This window comes from Ctenocephalides felis, unplaced genomic scaffold (assembly GCF_003426905.1).
Source record: "Ctenocephalides felis isolate EL2017-DRISC unplaced genomic scaffold, ASM342690v1 CF-g0.4_SCAFFOLD_00845, whole genome shotgun sequence".
Classification (NCBI taxonomy): domain Eukaryota; kingdom Metazoa; phylum Arthropoda; class Insecta; order Siphonaptera; family Pulicidae; genus Ctenocephalides; species Ctenocephalides felis.
In genome coordinates, this window is record NW_020536999.1 from 8,235,971 (window position 1) to 8,256,091 (window position 20,121).

At 28.1% G+C, this 20,121-nt stretch overlaps 1 protein-coding gene across 1 annotated transcript in view; it reads right to left on the reverse strand.

Annotated features, from left to right (window-relative positions):
* Positions 1-2,550: 2,550 nt before the first annotated feature.
* The window catches only part of LOC113372286, a 41,160-nt gene continuing 23,589 nt past the window's right edge, over positions 2,551-20,121 (reverse strand). The window contains exons 2-3 of the mRNA XM_026612613.1: positions 7,560-7,684; positions 2,551-3,099 (exon numbers count right to left, since the gene is read on the reverse strand). Coding sequence (XP_026468398.1) covers positions 2,551-3,099; positions 7,560-7,684 — 674 coding nt within the window. The remainder of the gene's footprint in view (positions 3,100-7,559; positions 7,685-20,121) is intronic.

Sequence of the window (20,121 nt, forward strand, 5' to 3'; positions counted from 1 at the left end):
TAACATAAACTTTTTTTTAATATGTAGTCCGACGTGTAAGACTTGACTTGAGATTTTTAAAATTTAGCGAAGACCCAAACCAGGTTTTTAATTTTCTTAATTCTTTACATGCCCACGAAAACTTGTTTAATTATAAAAATTAATTACAGTCTTTTCATAACCAATTGTAATTTTTTTTGTTTATTATGATCTAGTACAACTGATAAAATTTAACCAACTTTTCTTTTTTTAATTTAGCAAAGATCCGAACCAGGTTTAGGATTTTACTAAAAATTTTGCACTCTTCGAACGTGTAAGACTTGACCAAGAATTTTTTTAAATTTAGCGAAGACTCGAACCAGGTTTTTAATTTTCTTTAATTTTTATATGCTCATGAAAAGTCGATTAATCATAAAAATTAATTATACAGTTTTTTTATAATTAATCGTATTTTTCTCATTTATTATGTAGTAAAAGTAATGAAATTCAACCAACATTTTATTATTTTGGTAAAGATCCGAACCATGCTTAGGGTTTTGCTGAAACTTTGACCTAAAATTTTGATAAAACTTCGATAAACCAAAATGATTATATGAATTTTTAATAAAAAGTAATTTAATTACAAAAATAGGAGTCGCAAAGTTGAGTACAAGCACTTGACCACACCTGACATATGACAAAATTTTGAAATTTAGCTAAGACTCGAACCAAGTTTTTAATTTTTTTAAATTTTTATATGCCCATAAACAGTAGTTTAATTATAAGAATTAAGTATATAGTCTTCTAATAATTAAATTTGTTCCAATTAATGATATTTAATCAACACTTTTTCAAATTTAGCAAAAATCCTAACCAGATTTAGGATTTACTAAATTTTCGATAAACCAAAATAATTGTAAAATTTTTAAAAGGCCTATAAAAAGTAGATTAATTATAAAAATTAATTATTTCGTAAAGTTTTAGTGCACAGTCTAAACGCATTTGCAAATAATTTTGTGCTACATTTTCACTTATACTGTGCTTAGCTTGGCGGCAGTTTCACATTTTTCAATAGTTTTCACAAAATTAGAATTGGAAAAGTGCTCCAGTACATAAACAGTCTAAACGCACTTGGATAAACATTTGTACTAGAGTGGCGCTTAGACTGTGCTTAGCCTGGGGCATTTTTTGAAATTTTAATCCAAAATTACAAAAATAAATTATGGAAAATAAAATGAGATGTAATAATTTTTTATCCTCAAAAGCAAATGTCAATACAAGCAGAAAGTTTTTTAAGATCATTCAAATCGGACGCTTAGTTATCTCAAAAATTGCAAATTTTTGCAAAAAAAAACTCATCAGCACGTCTCTCCATCAAAAGGAAAAAATGTTTTTTGAATCATTCAAACCGGTTGAACCGTGTTCCCGAAATTGTTCAAGGAAGATTGTATCGGCACATACATACACACACATACACCACATACATCCATTTTTAACTTCCCGTAGGGCAAGTTATAGTAATCGCAAAAAAATCGAAAATGAAAATTTTTATAGATCTTTTATGTTTCAAAGATTTCTGAATATTTTGGCATACCTTAGAAAAAATGGATTTTGAATTTGACCATTTTTTTTATTGAATGAAATTTTTTTTTCATTTTTTTTTTTTTGTTTTTTTTGTTTTTTTTTTGTCAAATTTATAGTTAGTCTTGATTAACAAAAATAAATCGTAACAAAAAAAAAAAAAAAAAAATTATAGTTTCTCAAAAATGTAATTTTTTCAAAGTAAATTTTTTTTTGGGTACGGGAAGTTCCAGCAATTTGCCTTAAGGCACGATGCCATACACCCCACTAGTTTCAGAAACTTCTAATCTATAATATAAAAATGAATCGCAAAATGTGTTGGTAAGCGCATAACTCAACAGCGCCTGGACCGATTTGGCCAAATCTTTTTTTAAAATGTTCGTTGAAGTCCAAGGATGGTTCGTACGGCAAGAAAAAATCGAAAAATTGCCGGGAAAACCCTAAAAACAGCCCTTTTCTGTTTCACATATAAACGTTTTCTAACTAAAACGTAGAATCAATTTGAGCTTTATTGCTATTATATAAAGTTCATATTAAATTACAAGCATTCACTGTGTACTCCTTCTAAACGATTATTCGAATTTTGATAAATCTTTCTGAAGTTTGTTAAGGAAATTTTCTAGGATGTATGTGATTATAAAGTCCTGGAATGTATGTGCAATATTGTAGAAATAAATGGAAAAAAATGCCAAACACGACATGTCATTGTTTGCATTGAAAATAAATGAAAACTATCATCTGCCAAAAATTTCAATTCACTTATGAACCTATCCAATATTAGAATATGTATAACAAATTCATGATTATGAATAAGAAAAATGAAATATCTGCATGCCTACAAGACAATAATTATTGTTTTTGGATAAACGGTAATTATTAGTATATTATATTAAAAAATTGTATGCGTGGGTACAGGACAACGTCTGTCGGGTCATCTAGTAGTAAAATAATTTCATTGCCGATTTTTACTAATAATTACTATTACTTACTGATTACAAAATAAATATTACTCTAACCTTTATAATCCGATGAAGCTCCCATGCTGACGCACTCCGACACGCACCTATCTCCTGGCGCCATCTCTGCGTCACCGACCTGCTGCTGCTGTCTGATTTTCATCATCATCGCATTTGCATCATCGAAACCATCTTCATTTCTCATCACCGACCTATCACTTTTCAAAGTAGAACTATCATCAGAAAAATCACTATTCTTCATCATCTTATTATGACGCCTATAATCATCACCACACTGCTTATCATCATCAATAATCGCCATCAAGGTAAAATCATCGTTATCATCATTTTCTTCGTCCTCTTCGCGAACTGTGGCTTGTTTTGTTCTAAGACAAAATCGGTCTTGTTGATGATCGGATGATGATGATGATGAATTTTTGTTATTGCCGATGATGAATCGGTGACAGTTGAGAATCGATGCTGAACCGTTGGAGGACGATGATGATGATGATACGTCATCGTTGATGAATGGTTGGTGGTTGCAGGGCGAGCGGCTGTCGAGGCGGACGCGGGGGAGCTCGGAGCCGAAGAATAAAGCACCCAGCTGGAAATAGATAATTAATAATAATAAGATTGAAGTAAAACTTGATTGCTACTGTACAAGATGGCATTTAAGTAAAAATAACGATGTATTTATTTTTTTTATAACAACTTTGAATATTTCATCAGTAAGTTCATCAGTAATATGGTGGTAACACTCGTGATGCACACATTTATTAGTGTCAACCACTATACACATTTATATAATGATAAATTATATAAATTATATATTTACTAGCAAACCCAACGAACTCCGTTTCGCCACCAGATGGTTTCGTGAGAAAGATGAAGAAATTTTTTGTTTGTTTTATATTTGAAAAGGAAAAATTTGATTTTATTGCACAGCAGTAATGAATTTATTTCGATTACAAAAATGAAGTGTATTTTAGTTGAACTTCTCTTAATAAATGAAAGTAAATCCACAAATTATCCATTTCATTGAAGTGCTCTTTGATAAACCACATTTTTTGTTTTTTGGTCTGACGTTAACACAAACAAAGCGGATGGTTTTCCAACTCGTGAACAGGCAACGTATAACTGCCCATATGAAAAACAATGATTTTCTAAATAATCTACTTGAAATTTATCCCGCAAACACTAAGCGATTGGCCTTGCGACTTGTTATTGCGAACACAAGGCGAACTGGAAATTGCAATCGTTTGAAGTCAAACGGAAGACCAGTCGGAATCATTGGTATGTCACCAAATCGCCAGCAATTTTTGATTGAATGGTGAAATTCAGTGCGTGTACATCATTATTCTTTGCGGCAAGAATTGTTCGTTGACTTAACCGAGCATAATTCTGATAATTCTCACTAATGTCATTACTCGAATTTTTAATTACTATGCGTGAAGTTCTAGCAATTTGCATTAAGGCACGATGCCATGCACCACTAATTTTCTTAGCTATGAAGCTTGCGGAGCTCGAGACCTTTCTAACGAATGCAAAATTGTCGAAATCGGTTCGTGCGTTCTGGAGTTATTTCGTCAGGAAGGAAAACCTGACTTATTTTTATAAATATGTAGATATTAAGTGACACTCGTGATGCACACATTTATTAGTGCCAACCATTATACACATTTATATAATGATAAATTATAAATTATATATTTATAAAAGCATACAAAATATGTACATGGTCTGTTCAAAAAGTTTTCGGAATTTTCGTTTTTTCAAAAAAATATTTATTTATTCGTCTACATTAATGTGGTCCCCTTCAAAGTAGTCCCCCCCAGATATAATACACTTATGCCAGCGTTTTTTCCAATTTTCGAAGCACCCTTGATATTCACTTTTTGATATGTCCTTGAGCACTCTCAGCGATTCGGCCTTTATTTCTTCAATCGAGGAAAACCGCCGTCCTTTCATGGGTCTCTTCAACTTTGGGAATAGGAAAAAGTCACACGGAGCCATATCTGGTGAATTTTTGCACTTTGCAACACTTTATTTCATTTTTACGCAAATTTAATACAAATTCTTTGACTTTTCAATTCTTCCATTGTAAAATCGCCGAGCTCAGAAAAAACGTCGAACCTTAGCGACTACCACAGACAAAGTAAACAGTGAATATAGCTGAAAATTTCATCATACTTTAGGGGCATGTATACCAACACAATAAAAAAAAAATTTTGACAATCAGACACTCCAGACCCGCGAAATTTAATTATTAGTAATTCCGGGTACTTTTTGAACACACCTCGTATAATATTTAAAAACAATAATGTAATTAAAGTCATACTTCAAATACGACATGATCGGTTTGTCATTGTAATTAGCATTTAGGACTCAAACCTTTATTAGAGAAATGAAGTAATTGCTGATTAATAAATTCTATACATTCATTGGGTTATGTTAAACAACGCCTAAACAAATATTGTTTTCGCAACTTCACTCATCATGTAATAATTGTGTTTGAAGAACTTCATGTAATTAAAATTAACATACATTCATTGACTGCTTTTATTATTATTTTTTTAATTTTTCGCTGGGGATATAATCTCATTCTTTAAACAGCTGTAATATGTGTTTTGCCTAAACAATATTCTCCATTTTAATAACTTCAAAGATTTATAAAAAGTACGAAAAATATAGAAATAATTTCTAATCAATGAACTTACGTTTAGTACACGGCACAAATGTTTAATTTGTTTTATTATTTTTAAGGAACATGGTAAAATATTCTTCTGATTCAGGCATTTTTCATTTATTTATTTATTTATTAAGTATATAGCCTACATAGTTCTTCCAAGGAGGCTTAAAAATACAATAATTTTACAATGCTTATTAATTTAAATGAAATAAGATTAAATTATGAAAGATATTTGAAAAGAAATAAAAAGATTAACTTGAGGAATAAAGTTAGAGGACTAGGAATAATTATAAATCCTTTGTATAAAAAACACTAAATTAATTAACATTATTCATATTTTATTGAGTAAGTGTTCTATCTGCACGTGCCGAGAAGTTCGTGCAACTTGCCTTAAGGCAAAATAGTACTTATACCTACTTGTTTTTATTATATATTACTTCCTCATTGCATGTTATTTTTGTAATTGAAAGACGTTTCACATCATTGTATGGAAAACGATAATGGCATCACGTTTTAAATTGCATTTCATATGATATTGAATCATTTATAATGCATATATATATATATATATATATATATATATATATATATATATATATATATGATTTAGTTGTTAATTTTGATGTTGAGATATATGAGTAAGTTCTTGTGGGGCGATACATCAAAAAAAGAAAAGCAAAGATTTATAAATTAATCTTTAATTCCAAACGTTTCGACATTCAATTTAATGTCATCATCAGTGGATATTAACGTTGGTAGGTTACATCTAAAGATGTGTACAAAACACTAGAAATTAGCACTAACATTTATACAACTAATTTTTCAACACCATGCATTTTTTTTTAATTTTTGTATGATGTAAAAAGAAAAATGATAGTTTTATTTGAACAAAAATGTGAGTAAAATTAAGTAATTTCTGCCACGACTTGTGAAATGTGCAAGCTCCGAGGCTTTGGACTAAAGTATCTTAAAATTTTTTTACAGTATCTAAAAGAATTTAACAAAGTTTAAAAAAAAAAATTTAAAATATATTATAGATTAAAAGATAAAATGAAAATAAGTAAAAAATTGATACATACTACACCAGGAAAAACAATAAAAAGTTTATTTGTTTTCTTTTATTATATGCTGCATTCACAGATTCATGAAATCAAATAGTATTGCCATCTACCGCGCGTATAAATCTCAAGAGCAGATACTTAAACCTCGAGACATCACATATAAAAACTGGCTCACTAACAATAAGTAAAGTTCCATGAATTCAATAGTTAATTACAAAGAAATGGCCTGGCCGATCTTTACCAAAAACTGATCAGCACAATCTTTAACTGATATCTTTCGAACAATTTTAGAATTTTCAAAATCTGTTCAAAATTTTTGGCTAAATCGAGGTTGAAATATTTTGCATTAGTCGATTTAAACACTTTATGTTGACTTTAAATAAATGATAGTAATAAACAAGTGGGGTAAACTTAGAACAAATCCACTTTACGGTGCATGAGTGTTTTCAGCATATCATAGATGGTGCTAGTGTGCTTCGGGATTTATTTTAAAACATTTTCTCTAGATATAGCACACGTACTTTAAACGTTTCAGTACCAAGTTTGTATATAGATACAATATATCTTTTTTGAATGAAAAAATGTTAAATTTTTTCTCATTTCACAACATATTAGTGATTTTGTTAAAATATATTTTATACGCATATATTCTGTTCTCATTTAGTCAAATTAATCAGGTTTATCTTTTCTATATTATATATTTATATAAATCTTATCCTAGATTTAAACCTAAGGGTGAATTTACGTGCTACGGTTGGTGGCGACATCTATGATATGCTGCAAGAACTAAAATCGATGTAATTTCAAAGTGGCCGTATTTGCCATCTATTAATACTCGTTTATCTACGATAATAATAAATAACAATTTAAATTTCTAACACAACAAACAACACAACATCGAAGTTTTACCTTGATGTCTCTATTGGGCGTCACTGGAAAAATCTTCACAGAGCAGCACAATAAAAAATATTATTGAATTAATATTCAATAAACTTAAATAATTAAGTAATATATTTACATATATATATATATATATATATATATAAATGATTGAGTAATATGTAAATAATTAAGTAATATGTATAAAGTTTATTCCAAAATGGTTCAAGTTCATGCTAAAACAAATGGCGTATAAACGTGCTGCTATCTTGAAGTACTACAGCACACTACGCAACGGTTTTAAAATTTAAAAATAATTAAATCAAGTTTCTCGATCTTCTTTTATAGATTTGTGAATATTCTCATATTACTTATTTATATATTATCTAATTTCTAGTAATTTTGCCTTAAAAGTAATATAAAAAAAAAGTTTACCGATAGTTCTTCACTGCAGTATGAAGCAAAAGTCTGTTCGTCTTGAATCAGGACACAAAACAGAGGTTCCCAATTGTAAGGAGGCTTTTTTGGAAGTTTTGATGGAATGCCTGCAGGTTCGGGATCTGAAAAAAATAATAAATATCAATAATAAACCTCGATTTAAAATAAGAATCTTGATTGCATTTACAATTCGTAACATATTTGAAAAAATTAAAAATATGTTGAAAAATAACATTATATCTGAAATGAATAACGTTTTTGACTGGCTACTCGATGACACACATCAGGCGTCGAAATGTAATTTTAATAAACAATATATTCTTTCTTATTTTTTGTAATTCGATATGCAGTCCAAAATCGGTATGATTTAATTGATTAAATCGATGTAAATATGAAAATCTGTGCCACCGACACAAATATTCGTGGATCGATAAATTAAATCGATTTGGCGCAAAACAAAAAAAACTGACGAGTTGTAAAAGTTTTTTTTCGCCATTCTTAGACTCTCAAATAACAAGAAAACCGGTTTTCGTTTGATGATAATAATAATAGGTTACGTTGAGAATCTTTCTCGTAGTACTATTATAGCACGTGAATATATTTATGAATATAACATTTCGTATGAAATGTATATGTATACACTAATAAAATTTGCAAACAAACTTTTGATTTATCATCATTTCATTTTTGATTTATTATCATTTAATCGCAGATACTTATTTTAAAAGGAGAGCAGACAAAAACATTAGATTTTTACTATTTTTCAATTCATACATTTATAAAACAAACTATCTGTTGACAGAATGAATTGGAAATTTTAATTTTTAAAATACTTCGGAAGAGTTATCACTTTCCCGTAAGGTAAGTTATAGTAATCGCAAAAAAATCGAAAATAATTTTTTTGGCATATTTTCACGTTTCATAGGTTTCTGAACATTTTGACATACCTTAGAAAAAATACCTTAGAAAGAGCAAAGTCTCATTTGATACTTTTTACCTTACACAAGTGTAAGTTTTTATAAAAGTTATATAAGTTGAATCTAACTTAAAATTAACATAAAACAATTAAATAACGTATACTTAAAAATTGTGTTAAGGTCTCGTAAACTAAACAACAGTGCTCACAATCAGAAAAACTAAGATGATAGCTGGTTATACACCTTTTACCCTCTACTTTCAAATATTGTAGTCAAAAAATTCTGAACTTTACATATTTTTGAGATATCCGTGGTGGACCTTACTCGCTCTGCTTTATGGCAAGTTTATTTCAAACACAAAAAAAAAATAAAAATATAAAAAATATTAAAATCGTTCTTAGTGACTATTTTTAGGCCAAAAGAAAAGGAAGTTAAATATCCATTAGTTATTAACTTCCCGTAGGGTAAGTTATTGTAATGGGCCGAAAATCGGAATTGAAAATTTTTACATTTCTCGACGTTTTGAAGGTTTCTGAACGTTTTGGCATACCTCAGAAAAAATGGATGTGTGTGTGTGTGTGTGTGTGTGTGTGTGAGTGTGTATGTATGTATGGATACAAATTTTCGCCCACGTTTTCGGGCGTACGGATTAACCGATTTGAATGGTTTAAAAAACATTCGATTCCTATTGATAGGGAAAAGAGCTGATTAGTTTTTGGCAAAGGCAGGTCCAGCCGTTTCGGAGATACGGAGCAAAGAGTGCAGAAAATAGAAATCGAATTTTTGAGAGAACGGAGTATCCGATTTGAATGATCTAAAAAACATTCAATTAGTAATGATTAGGAGAAGTGTTTATTAGTTTTTGACAAAGGCAGGCCCAGCCATTTTGAAGATACGGAGCTAAATATGTAAAAAATGGCAATTTTTAAGGGAACTAAGCGTCCGATTTAAATGATTCAAAGAACTTTCTGCTTGTCTTAACAAAATAATTGATTTTGGAAAAAAAAATTTTGTTCCAATTTTTTTTTTTTTTTTTTTAGTTTTTTTTTATATCGAAAATATTTCAGATTTTATTTTTAATTCTGACTATAGTACTAATATACTTTACAAATAATTTCAACTCTGCAATTCAGTTTATATAATTCTTATAAATATTAGACAATTTTACAATATTTATAATAATCTATTTGAAAACATTCAGTATTCCACGAACATTTCGTTACGGTACGGGAAGTTCCAGCAATTTGCCTTAAGGCACGATGCCATAATTGCCTCAAGACAGAATTCCACTTACAGCTAGTTTTTTAGGAAGTTCTCATAATGTACATCATAAGTTTCTTTTAATAATGTCATGGCATTTTTTTCTTCCTAATGCTAAGACATTTGTGAAGGGTGCAAGGGATTAATGGAAATGAGTTTTAAAGGGTAATGTATATATATATATATATATATATATATATATATATATGTATGTATGTATATATCCTAGAGTAGATAGAATATAATAATGTTGATGTGATGTGATGTGTAGATTCTATTCCATATAAGTTATCCGGTTAATACGTAGCATTCCAATGTGTCATTATTCGTTGTTAGATGCAAAAACCACCTCACATATATACACACACACACTTCAATTTCATCGTGAACCAACATTCAAACATATATACATATTCATACAAACATTCCTATACAACATACTAAAATATCCTTAGAAATACATACAAATAATTTATTGTAGGGTAAAATGCAGCAATATGTAAAAATATCGCAAATGTTTTTTTATATATTTCTATCATAAATAAAATAAGTATAAATAAATCGTAAACACGGTTGATTTGTCGTCACTTCTATTTTAATTGTTTTCACTCTCCTTAGAGTGCGCCACCATATGTGTAGCATGTAAATTTACCCCTGGGTTTAATTCTAGATATTTTTTTAAGTTGATTGTTCGTCTAGACTTCTAGAGCAGAAATACACTTTCATTAACTGTTAAAGTACGTGTATTGTAGAAAGAATATCAGTTCCTTAAAAAAAAGGGAAAAATTTGGGCACAGAAGACGCTCTGTTGAGTGCGGATAACACTAAAATAAGGTAAAACACTTTTGTTCTCATAGTTTTCTTAATATTGTAGAAAAAAATTGATGTTTGAGTATGTGCGGATACAATCTTTAGTCGACGATTTCGGACGCACGGACTTTTGAAGAGCGCTGATATACAAGTATAAAATTATCGCATTATTTATAAATTGTTGGCATAGTTTATATAAATTTAATTTGCAATATTATTTGAGATGTGGAATATAATAAATTTGACATTTACTATTTAACTATTACTATATATTTTTATCTATGACCTCATCTGACATTATTTATTATTCAGATAAAACACAATTATATTGAATTTAAAAACCGAGTGCAAAGGATCAAAACCCAACTGAAAACCGGCGCGCCTCTATGAACACATTCAACAATTAATAATGCTTTTCTGCAGTTTTTTAACATTTTTCAATCAGTATTGATAAAAATGTATTTTGAAATTAAAAAGTATACTTTTAAAAAACAAAAAACTATAATAATAAATTAGAATTTAACTCATTAACAAAGCGATAAATCTTTTTTCAGAATTTTATTGTTTTAACTAAAAAAAGTGAAATTTACTAACGATATACCTTTATCTACGACCTTATCTGACATTATTTATTATTTAGATGAAACGCACTTATCTTGAATATAAACCGAGTGCAAAGGTTTAAAACCCGGCTCAATACCGGCGCGCCTCTATGAACATATTCAACAATTAATAATGCTATTCTGTAGTTTTTTTAGACTTTCCAATCTTTAGCGATAAAAATGTATTTTAAAATTAAAAATACACTACTATAGAACTAAAAATTACAATAATAAATTAAAATTTATATTTAATTCAGTGTGATAAATCTTTTGTGTATGTGCGGATACAATCTTTGGTCGACGATTTCGGACGCACGGACTTGCATCCAGATATAAGAGCACTAATAAAAATGATGTGTAAGTAAAAAATTAGACTTAGCATTATGTATAAATTGGCATAGTTTATATAAATTTAAATTGTAATATTATTTTAGATGTGGGATATGATAAATTTAGCATTTACCGCAAAAGTCGGATCGTTCAAATTAGTTTGCATAATAATAGAAAAACTTTCATTTGTCAGAGATATCACGGGCTTGTCCTATATATATATATATATATATATATATATATATATATAAATGTGTGTTTATTATAATGCGTGCAAGTTCGGTAACCTCGTTATCAACAAAATGTGCATAAATGTGTTCAGTTTGATAATGGGAACACAATACAATTAAACAAACAAATGAATAAGATTTTAAATCATTCATTGGCAAATATAAACTAATTAGTTAGTAGTCACAAACTGTCAAAAAACTATTTGAGGCATTTTACTCATAAAACCTAACTTCACGCATGCGTTATCAATGAGACACCAGGAAGTTGCACTTATGATAAAATTGTTACTAGACCTTTGTGCGTTTTGGAGGTTAGGTCTTATGTGTAAAAAATACTTAAATTTTTTACAGTTTGTGACTACCAACTCATACAAAGATAAATCCGTAATATTTTTTCGGGAATTGGTTCCTAGATCTATTATTTTCTTAAGAATAATAACATTACCGAAGGCAATCAGTTTTCCTATCCGTATAGATTTTCTCTGGCTTTTGTAAATAATCACCATTAAGCTAATAAAGTCGTAATTACATTTTAATTAAGCGAATAAAAGTTTTAATTTGATTGCTTTTAATTCTTAATTAAATGCTATATGCTGCTGAGAAAATTGCAGAGCACGAGATAGATCATTAAGTGGAAGAAAAATAGATTTACATATAAATACAAATATATATATATATATATATATATATATATATATAAATATTCTCTCACGAATGCAAACATGCAATTCTTTTGTAAATAAAAACCGGAAAATGTTATTCATTATTTGTACATATCGTACAAGTGGTGACGTAACCTACAAAGTCGTTAAAGTTAACGACATAATCAAAAATCAAAATTAGTCATCTGGTTTTATTGTTCAACAAAAAAAAAACTTATCTGTGACCTCATCTGACTTTATTTATTTTTATGTAGATAAAACACATTTATCGTGAATATAAACCGAGTGCAAAGGTTCAAAACCCGGCTCAGTGCTCGCGCGCCTCTAGGAACGTAATACACAATTATTAACCCTTTTTCTATCGAAGCGACCATGTATTTATTACACAAAATACTTCAATTCAATTACACAAAATATTCCAATCAGTATCAGTAAGAATGTATTAATAAATTAAATATTACGCTTTTAAACAAACTAAAAATTACAAAAACGAATTAGAATTTTCAACAATTTAACTTAAAGTGATAAATCTTTTATCAGAGTTTTATTATATTAACAAAAAAATACAATAGATTTTGTTAACAATTATATATACTTTTATTTATGTACTCATCTGACATTTTTTCAATGTGTAGATAAAACACACTAATCTTGAATTTAAAGCAAGTGCAAAGGTTCAAAACCCGGCTCAATACTCGCGCGCCTCTACGAACATATTCCACAATTAATAACCATTTTCTGTAGATTCCATTTTAAGATTTTCCCATCGTTATCGATAAAAATGTATTTTAAAATTAAAAATTACACTTCTAAAAAACTGAAAATTACAAAAGCAGTGATAATTTTTTTATCTGAATTTGATTGTTTTAACACTAAAAAGTGAAGCTTACTAACGATATATATACTTTTATCTATGACCTCATCTGACATTATTATTCAGATAAAACACAATTATCTTTAATGTAAACCGAAGGCAAAGGTTCAAAACCTCAATACACGCGCGCCTCTATGAACATATTCAACAATTAATAATCCTTTTCTGTAGTTTTTCAAGATTTTCCAATCGTTACCAATAAAAATGTATTTCAAAATTAAAAATTACACTACTATAAAACTAAAAATTACAATATCAGATTAAAATTCACAATAATTTGAATCAGTATGACAAATCTGTTATCAGGATTTTATTCTTTTAACTAAAAAAGTGGAGTTTATTAAACATATACTTTTATCTATGACTTCATCTGGCATTATTTATTATGTAGATAAAACACAACTATCTTGAATGTCAACCTGAGGCAAAGGTTCAAAACCCAGCTCAATACTCGCGCGCCTCTATGAATGTCTTCTACAATTTTTATCCTTTTTCTACAGGAGTGAGTGGAATTCATTATTTATTCATTTCAGTGAATTTTAGTTATTTTTAAAATCTAAGTAATTTGTTTTAGAAATTTGAAAGTTATATATATTTTTATAAGTTATATATATTATATATTTATAATATATAATATATATATTTATAATATATATTTATAAGTTATATATATTATATATTTTTTGTAATTAACATTATATATTTTTTACATTTTATTTATTTTTACATTATATATTTTTAAGTACCTATTTTAATTAACAATTTTTTAGGTTAACAAATTTATATCATAACTTTTTTTAACAAATTATTAAGTATTATTATAATATAAGTGTTTTATTTCACAAATTTTTAGATATCTTTATAATAAAAGTATTTTGTTTAATAATTTTATAAGAATTTTTAAATATTATTATCATATAAATATTTCGTTGAACAAAATTATAGTTATATATACCATATAAGTACTTAGTTTAACAAATATATAAGATTTATTGATATTATATATATGGTCGCTGTTTTGACGAATATACTCGCGCGCCTCTATGAACGTATTTCCCAATTATTAACCTAGAAGGCCAAAAATTTGATATATAAAATTTAAATCTAATAAAAAAATCTAAATTGCAATTTTGAAAATCCAAAGATTACAACAAAATATTAAAGTTCTCAATAATTAGAGTCAGAGTGATAAATATTGAAGCAAAGTTTGGTACAATGAATGTCATCTATAGACGACACTCGTACCCACATAACATCATGTTAGTTTCATTCTAAAAAATTGCCAAGAAAATAAATAGTAAAATTGCAGCTGCATAGCATCAGATAACACTATTATTAAATACTTAAATTTTACTTTTAAGATTCTGGCAACACTTATTTGAATCATAGTACAAAAAAGGATAAATCATACTATTTTATACAAACCTATTTGTGAATTGATACCCGAATGTCTGAAAAAAAAATTGAGGAAGAATCTGGTTCGCTAATTTTATTTTTTTTCGTAATTCTGAATCGTTTGACACCGAAATCTGATAAAGTGAGTATGTATGTTTTGGCGTTTTTTTCAGAAACTGCTAAACCGATTTAGCAAATTTTTTTTAGTTCAAGTTCTTGCAAAAAAACCTAAACCCATATTGACCGTAAGAATTTCAATAACACTTGTATGGTTATAAGGTTCTTGGACTTAATAAACATAGTAAAATATTAAAGGCCTACGAAAAGTGAATCATAAAAATTTTGCAAAATTTATATATATATATATATATATATATATATATATATAAATTTATATATACATTGTGGTGTGTGTCTATTCTGACAGTAGTAAAGAGTAAGTGTTGCGTGGGTTCGCGTTACCATGGCGACGCAAACGGTCCACAATCAATATTCGGCACGGGAAGACTGCATCCATTATTATATACATACAATACGATAAGAAGAGCAAGTGTCGGATTAATCCGACTAACCATTTATAAGATAAGATTCAAGATAATCATTAAGCTGCAATAGATGAACTCCACTCAGCGATTCAAGATAAAAGATACAGTTAAGTTCGCCCCTTGTCCAAGTTCGGCAACAAACGATTCAGAATGACTTGAAAAGTCAAAAGAAATTCTCAACAAAGAATTTATTGTTACAATCTTCTTGATAAGCTTGTATATTAAATTGTAACAAAATCTACTTACAGTGTTACCTGATACTATACCGATCCAACTTCATTACGATTGAAATAAGTGTTGCCAGAAATTACTTAAAATACATGGATTCAAACATAGTGTTACCTGATAGTATACACAACTGTAACTTCACTATTTCTTTACTCGTTTTTCTTAGTATCGAAGTACCAAGAATTATGTCGAATTACAATGCTGATTAAATGCGCAAACTTTTAAGGTACCTTGCAAAACATTTTAGTACATTTTTTTAAAAAAATCGCTTTACAAAGTAGACAAATTTAAAATTCATAATTTAATAAATTCCATAGTTTAACAAATTTCTTACGTTAATATTGATTGTGCAATTAATTTCTGACTGTGGTCCTAGAAATGTTATTTACTGATACCATTGAACTTAGTTTGAATGAACAAAAAGGACCACAATATCCGAGGAATTATATATATATATATATATATATATATATACATATATATATATATATATATATATCTGTGTGTGTATGTGTATTCTGTTCCGACATAGGAATAAATCGCCTTTATTAAGAACATAAGCTGCAAGTTTGCAGATAAAGCACGTTAATTAATTTTACAATAGAATTCGGAAGGCATGGATATATATATATATATATATATATATATATAAATATATATACATATATACACACCATATGATGTGTTTCGACATTTTAAATTACTTCCACAGACATGCATTTTAAAAATAAAACTAAACTAAAAACATTTCGAAAATGGTGAGACGAAAGTCTTAATGATTAATTTGTGTGTTGATGAATGCTCCTGCATTGTATGTATGTATATATATATATATATATATATATATATATATACATATATACATATTATATATATATATATATATAAACCGGCGTGAACATGGTAAAATTGTAATTGATTTATTTTTGTTCATCACATGATTTTCGTTAAAATGTATATTTTGGGAAATATTTGCAAAAAACGACGAAAAATGCCAAAAAGAAACGAATTTTCAGTAGCCAGTAACTTGAAAAGAATTTGCTTTTATGAAAAATATCATAAAACATTTTTTTCTTATAATTAGTTCTTCTATCGATATCCGACAATATTTTGAAAAAAAAATACACCACTGAGAAGGTGTGAGAGTAAGATGAACCTAATTTCAAAATTTCATACAAATTGGAGCACAGTAAAAAAAAGTTCAGACCAAAAACACTAAATAAAAAAAAATACAACAAAAATTTGAATAATTTTATGAAAAATGTATTTACTTAGGAAAAAAAAAATAAACTTTAGTTGGACTATCTTAAAGTTAATATTGTAACTTTCAGAATTTTTTTTACCAATTTGGAAGCATTTGAGCGAAAACATCCATATCAAGGACCACCCTTTAATATATATATATATATATATATATAATATCTATATCTATATCTATATCTATATATATATATATATATATATATATATATATATATATATAATAGTTGTAAAAGACATATGTAGGTTTTGATTTTAATGTGCTTTGAATAATTGTTTGAGACAATAAACATACAATTGATATTAATCGAATCAATTTAACTCTTGTTCAAGTATGTATATATATAATATATATATATATATATATATATATATATATATATACTCTGTTGGCAGGTCCCTTCAAATTAAATAGCCCTAATTGAAATAAACTACGACGACCGAAAGAATTCTTCTGAAATATTCCAAACTCTTTTATTCTTAATTTAACTCTTCCACAACCAAGCCAAACGATTCAGAATAACTGGAAATATTAAAAGAACTTTTTATCCAGGAAGTGAATGATAAAATGTGCACATTTTATCAGTTTGTTTAACAGAAACTGTACTTTCTAAAAAGGCTAGAATTGTTTGCAGTTGATATCAAAGTTTAAACAAAGATTGTATTTTGAATATTCGCGCCAAAAGTTATCTAGTCTATGCTTTATTATAACCAACTTCATGGCGGACGCCATGTTTGGTTGATTGACATATTTGAAAATAAAGAAATTATCATACTTGCTTTTCTAAATTTCGAGGGGTAAATATTTAAATTGGAATAAAGAAGATCTTGGCATAAAACAAATAGTAGTTGTTATTATCTATATATAAAAATGGAGCTCTCGATCAAATGATTCGGTAAAACTCGAAAACAGCTGAACCGATTTGGCCAGTCTTAGTCTTGAAAAATTCGTGCCAATCAGTAGATTGTCGAAAAAGGTATTATTTCGAAACCGCGTAGAAACTTTACATTTTTAATTTGAACATTTTTGTAGAAGCGTAATTTAAATAAAACAACGGACTAATACGTCAAATGTCAAATGACACATGATGTTCAATCACGTTTAATAGGATGTTTTACGTGAATATTATTCAATTATGAGTAAATTGTAGTAAGTAGTATCGTTTGTAGTTGTATTTATATACAAAAACGTTATTAAACGGCCCGCAAATGTTACTAGAAACTCAAAATATCAACTTTTTTGAAATGGTAATATAAAAATGCACTTTTTGGCATATTTTTCTCAAACATGGTGCTCTGAAAGATCTCATTTGTATAATTATATACTCATTGGTATTTATAAAACATTCTCTAGGTTATATTATTTTTTATTTATGTTATTTAAATTCAGAACCTAAATTTGGTATCGATCAAAGGGACATTTTGTCGAATAACATTTTCCCAGTAATAATTTCCCAAAATTTATCGAACAATCGGGGTTAAAAGTTCCACGACCGAAGGGTCAAAAACCAGTAGAGATAAGCATTGTTTAACAACAATATTTGAAAGTAGAGGGAAAAAGATGTATAACCAGCTATAACATTGATTCTGATGACTTTGCTAGCGGAAGATAAACGGTAATATTTGAAAATCCGTAATAAAAATATTTTCTTCCGTTGGTAGTTTTTTAGCATTAGTTAAAAATGTAATTATTTTTTAAAATACCTTTAAAATTAAAATAAGACATTAAACCTTTGGGGGGTAAAAAGGTCAAAATAACAAATTTTTGAAAGACATCAAAAAACCACATTTCTACAATGATGAAGCTGACAGTTTTACTGAACGTAGTCGGATAATTGTTCGTTTGAAATGTGTTATTTGTTGTGATATAATTGGTTTGGTTTTCACAATATACTTTATATTTGTTCAAAGTCAAATTGGACGTTTGTGCCTCGCCCTGCTCTACATATATACTTTCGGTTAAATTTACTTTAATTCATCGAATGTAACTTGAAACTTTTCAAAGAGCAGGTCAAAGAAGGAATACTTAATTCATTTTCTATCTTTCCTCGCAGAAATTTGAAAATTTTGTATAAGCTCAGTAGTATTATTTACAATTATACACAAAAATCCAGAATCGAAAAAGAATCTGAAAAACTTGAAACGCAATCAATAAGTCGAAAGACCAAAAAAGACTTGCATTGGATTATAATACTATGTTCTGTATAGAAAGTGTATAAAACTTACAGTTTGATTGTATTGATCAAATATAGACAAACTAATGGGGTTTATTGTTTTTGTAATACCTCATTGTATATAGCATTCAAACAACACATCCTTATACACTTAAAGTATTAATATTTTTGATTCTCAAGAAATGGTTTAGAATATACCTTACTTAGCAAAACAACGTTTGCCGGGTTAGCTAGTATATATATACATATATCTATTAATTATCCGAACTTGCTCCTATTCCAATTCGAGACTTGTTAACAACCAACCAACAATTTATTAGTATTTAGTAAGTCTGGTTCGAAAGTGTTCCAGTAAAACACTTGTCTCGATCAGCCTAGTTTAGTTAGTTTGTTGGAAATTCGAAGTAAGTGTGTTCCAAATCGTCGAAAGCATTTATTAGTCGAATCATTACAAGTTCGTCCGCTATTAGAAAGTTGCATTCGTAGACGACGAATCGATTTCGGTTTATTATTGTTTATTTTGTTCAGAAATGAAATTAACAAGGGAAATAAAACGTCCTCTGGCAACACTGTGATTGGTCCTCTAATTTCTGGCAACACTTGTTTCAATCGTAGTGAAGTTAGGCTTGTATAGTGTGTACCAGATCTCAACGGTGTGACAGTTTTGATTGTAACTATCGTGAAAACAATTAGAAAAAAACTGTATTTCACGACAAAGAAGGGAGTCTATATTTTTTTAAAAATGCTATTAAAAGTAAAAAAAAAACTTCTGAATATTTTTTCACATTTATCATTTTGTTTGAAAGTACATAAAATCCTTCCGGTTAATATTGGAAAATAATACCTTTTACATTTACAAGTAAAGAATATTCTACTAGAGCAATCGCCCGAGGTAAGTGTTAATTATTATTAATTTTAAATTATTTTTATCAATTAAGTACTCTTTATTATTTTTCACTATCACAAGCAACAAGAATAATTTTTATATTAACAAGTATTATTATTATAATAACTTGTGCTTTTTAGACTAAAGAAGAAATTTTGGGCTCGAAACGGATGGAAATTGGTAAAAAAATATATATATATATATATATATATATATATATATATATATATTTGCCAGAAGGCAAATTGCCTGCCACAGCTGATGTCACATAATGGTTTAGGTTTTATGTTTGGAACATTTTTATGCGAATTTTATTTATTTTCTCCAGTTTTATAACCATATATTAGGCCAAAATATGCATAAGATACAAATATATATATATATAT